Source organism: Megalops cyprinoides, chromosome 3 (assembly GCF_013368585.1).
Source record: "Megalops cyprinoides isolate fMegCyp1 chromosome 3, fMegCyp1.pri, whole genome shotgun sequence".
In the NCBI taxonomy this organism is placed as follows: domain Eukaryota; kingdom Metazoa; phylum Chordata; class Actinopteri; order Elopiformes; family Megalopidae; genus Megalops; species Megalops cyprinoides.
In genome coordinates this window covers 53,677,969-53,686,624 of record NC_050585.1, presented here as the reverse complement: position 1 = coordinate 53,686,624, position 8,656 = coordinate 53,677,969, and the positions used below count along the sequence as shown (strand labels likewise).

Here is an 8,656-nt window from a genome sequence, read left to right as displayed (position 1 = left end):
ACAGAACACACTTTTCAAAGAAACTTAAGGCACACAGACACGCACACACACACACACACACAGACACACACACACACACTCACACACACACACACACACACACACACACACACGCACACACACATTCAGTTTTTTGCTTCTGGTTTTTATCCTGTAATGTACACTATATAAATGTACTATAAATGTATTTTTAAGCATTGCCAGTGAGTTTTTTTAATATGTTCAGTTGTGTTTTCTTTTTTCTTATTTTCATGTAGTTTTCTTTTAAATCTTGTATTATATCTTTATATGTGTATGTATTTCAGATGCAATATCATGAACATTAATAAAAATTTTACAAGGATTATTCAGCTGCTGGTGCTAGATGTATGTCTGTAATGTGATATCTTTTGTTTGCTGAGCAGAGGCCAGGGTTTACTTATGTCCTGTCCAGTCATGCAGGTGGTTTCACTGAAGGTTAGGATAACTGCTTAAGATCAACACTACAGACATACTGACCTACCAAGGATTTGAACCTATAATGTTCTGGTTAAGTTCTGTAACCACAGCACAACCTCTCTGACCTGAGTAAAGGTGAAACATCCCTCTAGCTTCTGTGGGCCCCAGGTTCCTGCTTGTGTTCCAGGTTATGCAGCTGGCTAGCTGGAGATTCAAAGATGTGCAAAATGCACTCGTCCTTTTATAAATATTCCCTTGTTCTTGAGTCAAAATACCCCACTTTTCCTTAGGCTTCCACCCACCCCATCCCCTACACTGTAGTGAAGGTAGTGTGACTCATTTTCTCTATTTAAATTGAATTAAGCTACCACCAAAACACCACCACCACTTACTCATCACTCCCCCAGTCTGTGGGGCCGATTCACGGAGGCCTCTGCCAGGCGAGCGGGTGCTGTAGGGGCGTATCGACGCCTTTCGGTGCCAGTTTTGGCTCTGTTTTTTGGTGCCTCTCTCCGGCAGTTCTGCACACTCGGTACCTGCCAGAGCTGTGCCGGCTTGGTTTCCATCGTTTATTGACTGCTTTTCGCCTCTTTTAATGATCTGCTGAATGTAGTTAGCAAGTGAAAGCGGTTTCTGTGACAAACCAGTCCGAAAGATGCTGGACTTCTGCAGTGCCATCTGATTATGCCGCACTCCGTTTCAATTACAGGAACGTGATTGGGCAGGTGGGAGGATGGGAGGGGCCAGTGTGAAAGCGTGTGATTTTAGGGTGTGTTTTTGGGTCTCGTCAGCGTGCATCCAAACACAATAGCAATTCGGCAATAAGGTAATCTCACTGGCAGAAAGGAATACCAGGAGCAATTTAATTAGCCAGATTTATTTAACAGTTTGCAAGTTTCTCTTGTTTAATGTGTAAATACACATTTAAAAAAAACATGCCTACCTAACCAATTCCTTCATTGCATCAATTTTCTCAGCATCAGCTTTGGTCGTCAGTTTACATGCCTGGTATCATTCTAATCCAGGACTTAATGAAAAAAAGGCAAGTTAAAATGTACAACGTAGGCTGATGAGCAGTAATTTTGCACCTGATCATGGAGAACAACTGCCTTGTGCATATAAGTAACCTGTAGTTTTTGTATGCTATAAAAGTTCCGTATGTTCTGGCCTGAATCATTGACTTAATGGAAGGGCTGCTTGGTGAGCTAAACGGCTTGCGCTGTCCCGGTGCAGCTGGGGGAGACGCCTGCATGGGCTACGCACGGACGCTCTGAGGCTCACCACACAGCGCACAACGGCGCGGGCTGCACGACATGACGTCAGCGAGCAATGCGTGCGTTGCGCGCGCTGGGTATAAATAGGCTGAAGTTCCACTCGGTTCGATGGCCGGAGCTATTTGGGACCGCATGCCAAGGCGGGGTGCAGTTCCCCGCGCACCATTGGGTGGCGGTCATTAAAAAGTGGGAAGAGAAAGCCCCGCCTCAATCCGTTTCGTCAAAAGGAAGAGATAAAAGAAATTTGTAAACACAGTCTGTCGGTGGCCAGCCTGGTTTGTGTTGGACGGGATGGCTGAGGTTTTTGAGTTTTTTGAGGAAAAACTAATGGAAGAGGTCAGAAAGTGTAGGTATTTATATGACGCGAAAATGCGGCTGCATTCGGACAGAGAGGCCGTTGCAAATGCATGGCAAGAAATTGCGAAAACCTTGTCCAGCGACACAGAATCGTGCAAAAGGCGGTGGAAACAGCTGAGAGACCGGTACGTGCGTGCTCGGAAGAAGGGCGAGCTGAGCGGAGGCGTTGAAAGCGTGGTCGCGGTGCCTGGCATTATCCGGCGTCTGAGCTGGCTCTCCGATTTCATCAAGCACAGAGCGCCCGACACCAGCTTTCTGGACACGGTATGTATCTTATGAGTTTTTCAGCACATACGGTTTACCCTGCGTTCCGAATGATAAATTAGCGAAACTGTGGACGTGCGACTCGTGCAACACGTAGCCAGCGCGCGGTGAGCACGCGGCGTCACGCCGGTGACACGCCGCCCGCGAGGGCACAGCGGAGGCGGGATGTGGCGCGAGCAGCAGCGGCATGGCGCGGCAGGACCTCCCTGCACAGGTGCATGTTAAAATACTGTGGGGATACACCTGTCTTTGAAAAATCTTTGATTCTTGCCAAGTATGTTTTGGTTATTTCTAAACTTTGTAACCTTTGCCAATGAGTTTTTGGATTTTGTAATATTAAAAAAACTTTTCAGAATGCATTTAGTTGTCGCAAACAGCTACTAGCTGAGTTTTTCAGGGCAAATTGCATCCAGTACATGACTTGGGACGTTACCCACACCTGTGTATTTACTGTAGCGATTCAGGATTAAGTAGCCTTACTCATAACTGTACGCTGTATCAGTGTAAAATACAATTTAATATACACCAATTTAGCTTACTACGTACCATAATAAAGCACATAAATTCGTCAATCCAAGTTCTGATTAAATTTCTTCCAGACTTTCGTGTGAACTCAGGAGACAAGTACGACAAGTGTGACAAGTGTGCCCAAGCGGGGTTTGGTGCCCCAAAGACGGGTCTGCCTAGTAATTACTAGTGACATTTCAGTACTTCAGAACTGAGGTGAAAATTCCGTTTCGAAACTCTTCAAAATTCACAAAATGAATGTTGTAATAAACAATGTTTATTTGTCTACTATACACATCGTGGATAAATTAATTGTTGCACACGATGGTTGCAAGTCGGTGGATTTTTTCCGATTTCGTGTTCAGAACGCGCTTGTCACGTGCTTCGCGAGCTGCAGAACTGACTGAAGCCGTGGTTCGAATTTCGCGCGTGACGTCACTGACCTGATGTAAGTGAACTATTTTACTCTCCCTCTCTCTGTCCCCGATCGTGCCCGGCGTACTTTTGGCATAGTTTGGGGTAAATCAGCCAAACGTCTGTCAAATGGTGTTTTTGCTTTGTTTTTTGTTTTTGTGAATGTGAAGGTATCCGAGTCTGAGGAGAAACCTGTGGGGAACTGCAAAGCCGAAGTGGCCCCCCCCTCGGTCAGCCCTAATGGAAGCCCAGTAACACCAGTGACTCCGTCCAGCTGGGGGTACCAGCTGCCCCAGTGCTGGGAGAGTCCCGGTCCAACACCCCCATCACAGCCACCCAGCAAGAGGAAGCGCATGCAGCCCACGGAGGCCATGTTTACCAGTCTGGGACAGACACAGAATCTCACCATGGACCCACAGGCCATTAGCAGCTGTGAGAATGGACATTACGTCTCGCCGCTGCTGAGTGAATTCTGCCAAAGCGACAGTCGTGCGCTGAGGAGGTCCTTCGAGGAGAAGCTAATCGAGGAAGTCCGCGGGCGGCACCATTTATACGACCGAACGATGCAGCTGCACTCGGACAGAGAGGCTGTGGAAAAGGCCTGGCGAGAAATCGCCGCAAACCTGGCGAGCGACACCAAGTCCTGCAAGAAGGGCTGGAAGCAGGTGAGGGACCGGTACGTCCGCGCCCGAAAGAGGGTGAGGACTGCAGAGGCGGCCGCCGTGCTCAGAGTCCCGGGCGTGTTCTGCCGTTTGAACTGGCTCTCTGACTACATAAAGCACAGGCCAGATAGCACCTGCTTTCCAGCACAGGTATGTATCTCCTGAGATGTTCCTCTCAGCTCTGGCAGGCTTGCCATTTACACAAAACTGTAAACTGGACAAGCAGCTTCATTTATGTTTTTTTTTTTTTATTACATTTATTTATTTGGCAGACGCTTTTATCCAAAGCAACTTACAAGTGAGGTAGAGTACAACACAAGCAAAAAAGCTTCAGCTCAGGCAAAAAAACTTCAGCTCACAAACTTTGGAAATGAGCAATGTGTGGAACTACGTAACCAGCTTGCTGGACAAACAGTGTCATTCTGTTGTAAATGAATTAACCAGTGTTTATCTTTCTTTGCATGTTTTTTTTATTCGTAGGTATCCAAGTCTGAGGAGAAACCTGTGGGGAGCTGCAAAGCCGAAGTGGCCCCCCCCTCGGTCAGCCCTAACGGAAGCCCAGTAACACCAGTGACTCCGTCCAGCTGGGGGTACCAGCTGCCCCAGTGCTGGGAGAGTCCCGGTCCAACACCCCCATCACAGCCACCCAGCAAGAGGAAGCGCATGCAGCCCACGGAGGCCATGTTTACCAGTCTGGGACAGATGATGGTGGAAGCCGTGGAAGCAGGCGGCACCGTCAGTAATGAGAACGCTATTTTTGGGCATTACGTCTCCTGTATGCTGAGTACACTGTCACCAAAGCACAGCCGGCTGTTGAGGATGAGAATGCATCAGGTTATGTTTGATTTTATGGAGTCTGTGAAATGACTTTTGTAACCTGTTGAGTTTGTGCATAGTTTTAATTGTATCTTTCATAGGGTTTGTTTTGCAGTTGTTAGGGTAGAAAAAGTTTGAAAGAAAACAAAGAAAAAATTAAAATGTTACTGATTTATTTGGCACTTACTGATTTCAGCACTGTACTGTATATGAAAGGATGTCCAAGATTTCCCCCAACAACAGAACAGTGTGAGGATTAGCTGGGAAAGATGGCCAAGCCGTATGAGACTGGGAGATGTGCGTGTGTGTGGGGAGATGGGGAAGTATGTGGGTAAGTCCATCTGGTCTGTTACTTTGAGAATGCATGAGTGTTCTGCTTATTAAAAGCTCTGTCCCAGAGTTGCCCTGGTGTCTGTCAAGAATTGTTTGCCATCGAAGAACTGCTTTTTTGCATTTCTCGTGGGGCAATGGTGCATTTTTCCATGTGATCTGGCAAAGAAATGTAGTTCTGCTTGGATGAAAAAGTCGTCTTTGTGGTGACACACTTTCAGTTTTTCCACTTTCCCAGCTTCAGGTGGACACCTGTTCAGAAGGCTTGGAATCGAACGTTTGCCTGGGTGGCCACTTTTGTCCCAGAAAGAGAAAAAGATATCTGCCGACCTTGGTGTGACCGTGGCACTGTGCTCAACATCCACTACAATAATTTAATAGTTATTAATTTTATATCGAACCTTTCATACAGTGTTCAGCATTTGTGCTCCGTGCCCAAAGCCTGCTCCTTTCTGTCCCAGTTAAACTGCAGCTGCAGGGTGAGTTTAAGAGGAGGAGAGAGTCCCTGGTCTTGCAGGCATGTTTTTGCCAGCATGTTTCACCAGTAAGGTTTTAAATTTGGAAAAATTTCCCACACTTTTCTTCTCTTTGGTACTTTGAAAAATTAATTATATTGAATGATTTTTATTTAAACCTTTTCATCACTCACATTAAAAAATTAGTGGCTGCCAAGCTGAATATGTATCTGAAATAAAAGAGAAAAATAATAATAAAGTCTGAATTTGTAACACACAAACTGTCATTTAGAAATACTGTATCTGGGTCAAAGGCATAAGTCGTATTATCTGTTGCAGTGCTAGAGAACTTGCTTTGCGGCTTTTGTCTGACTGACCTCTAGTGGTCAGTATTACAATTGCAGCATGTTGCTGAAATGCGAGGAAGGCAGAGACTCCGGAGCAAGAGAAAGAATGTCCCAGGTGAGCCCAGGTTAAAGAGGAAAGGTGAAGGGGCATTCACCGCTAACGCCCTTACACAGTGGAATCCCCTGGCAGAACCCAGACTCGCCGAGACAGTAACCATTTAAGTCAAATCTGAAGACCTGTAGCCTCTCTATAATTTGCCTTGCTTACTATTACTGATAATTGCATAGTTTCACACATAAATCACGCAAAGTGTATGCATTCTTACATGTACCCGTACATTTTCTACATCTTACTACATTTCTGTTGAAGATGGCTGAGACATATGGGCCACATGGAGAATTTAAATACGCTCTTTTTTAGCGATTCCTCTTACATACAAGTCTTATACAATATGCAGCTTTATTCACAGTGTGGCATGTGCCGATGGAGGTGTAGGGGTATTGTTCAGTTTTATTGCAGACTGGAGATGGTGTATGTATTTCTGTAAATGTTCGTTCATTTCCAAGGAAGTTGGCTCAGCAGTATGAAGGTGTGACGACCTTCTCAAGCGCGTGATAGAGAATAGCGATGACGTCAACGCGGAACCGAACCGTACAGATCAAACGCAGTGGCGATGATGTCTTCCGTCATCACACTCATGACAGTGACTGTCGAGAAAAGCACTTTTTGTTCGCAATTCAGTAATATCCATAGTACATTCATGCTTTATTTATCCCTCCTTATTTATACATTTTACTATGTATACACGCGGGCGGGATTTTACGCGTTTACATTTTTCATCTACATGTAACGTCATCACCATCATGTACGCCTGTTAGGAAAATATATTTTATCTTAAATATACACTATTTATGTATGTACAGCACTATACATATCACTTCACCTTTTATAAACTCTAGATCTAGAGTAGGTTTATCCTTATGTCTGCTTTTGTACGTATTTTTTCCTGTTTGCAAGTTTCCAAATGAGCAACATAACATCTCTCTTCCACACTGTGATGTGCTGTATGCTGTTGTTTTGCATTGTGTCATTGGGATGTGTTTCATGGTATTGTAAATTCTGATACGTTAGACTGTGTCTTCCGTTCCAGTGTGTGATTGCGATCCAGTGTGTGATTGTGGCGAGTTGTATGCTATTGTAATTTATTGTGCGATTTCTGTGTGTTGTACATGACTATGATGTGGTGTATGTCACTGTGGTTACAGCAGAGCAGATTAATTAAGAGAAAGACAAACAAAGTTGGACAGGTGTCCTGCATACACATTTGTGTTTTATTATATTTTTTACGAGACCAAATTACAGCACGGTGCTAAAGAGTCACAGGATGGCCTGATGAACTGGGCCTTGCTTGCTTAGCATGCAGTACAGCACCCACACGCTTCACACATGAAACCACAAATCTTTACACAAAAGCACAACACGTGCACTTCTCACTGTTCATACCGCTGTTAAAGAAATGTCCACCTGAATGTTATTTGTTGTCTTACTTTTCTTGATCTGTTCATCTAGAAGCAAATATACACTTAGATACAGATACACTTAGAAATTTTAAGCTGTTTAGTGACAGCTGAACTGCCCCCCTAAAAAACACTCTTTTGCAAAATAAATAAATAAATACAGTTAAAATGTCTACAGACCACCGGCAGATATTGCTGCGTATTATGGGATATTGAAGCACACTGCTAAGAAGTGTGGCCTTGCATGCCTGCTTAGCACCATCACACTGACAGCTGAGCACAAGTCAGTCTTTACTTTACCGATAAAGCCAAGCCTCTGCAGATCCCGTCCTCTGACAGACTGCAGCCAGCTCGGCCGTGAGACAGAGTCTACTACAGCCTCAACACGTGTATAAAACAGCAGTTTAACCGTTCATTACACAGGCTAAAAAATTCAACACTGAATTCAGCATAAAGGAGACGACACACATCATCATACCACTGTGCCGGAACACAGCCTAAAGCAGATCATAAACAGGGCAGGGCTGCGGCGTGTCTGGGGCACCTGGGCCCCCAGCTGGATCTGCACAGAGAGAGGGCATGAGGGAGGCCTTCGGGAGCATTTGTGTGGTCTGTATTTGCTGTTACTTTTGAGCCTTTGAGTTGAATTTGAGTCTTTGAATTGCATTTCATCTGCTCCTTCAAACTGGGGGCCCCTCTGCTAGATACAGGCTGGCAGCTTGTGCTCAGAAAAACAGAATGCAGATTCTGGGTGTACAGAGTGAAACACAAGGCCCACTCACTCTGGGTGCCCATCTCCCTGCCCGACTTAAAATAAAAGGGAGCAGATTCTCACGCTGGACACAGTGGGATCATATTTCCACATCAGGCTGAAGCAGCTTGCCGTTAATGACAAAACAGGCCTTCCGAGCAAACAGAAGCTCTCAGTGCGACTCCCCCAGATCCACGGCGCCCCCTCTGGTCAGCTTGCGCATCTTGCCGGAGTCCTGGTCGCAGCGCTGGTAGGTGAAAGAGGGGCCGCCCCCGCCCTGGATCTGCAGGTCCTGCATCTGGGCCTCAGGCGGGACGGGCTGCGCTTCTCCTCCCCCGCGCCAGTAGAGGGCGTACTGCTCTGGCTCGGACACCCCAAACTTGGAGGCGCAGAGCTGAGCGAGAGCCTCACCGCTGTCCCCCTCCTTCCACAGGAGGGTCTTCACCGAGCTGCACTCTCCCTCCTGGAACAGCACCCGCACAAACCGCTGCAACACAGAAATGACGAGGTGAAATGGTGTGTG

The 8,656-nt window shown here is 46.0% G+C and overlaps 1 protein-coding gene across 1 annotated transcript in view; it reads right to left on the bottom strand.

Moving 5' to 3' along the window:
* Positions 1-7,902: 7,902 nt before the first annotated feature.
* The window catches only part of LOC118774036 (ras and Rab interactor 1-like), a 19,345-nt gene continuing 18,591 nt past the window's right edge, over positions 7,903-8,656 (bottom strand). Inside the window, exon 11 of the mRNA XM_036523138.1 lies at positions 7,903-8,620. Within this exon, the coding sequence (XP_036379031.1) occupies positions 8,306-8,620 (315 nt within the window). The 3' untranslated portion in view covers positions 7,903-8,305. The remainder of the gene's footprint in view (positions 8,621-8,656) is intronic.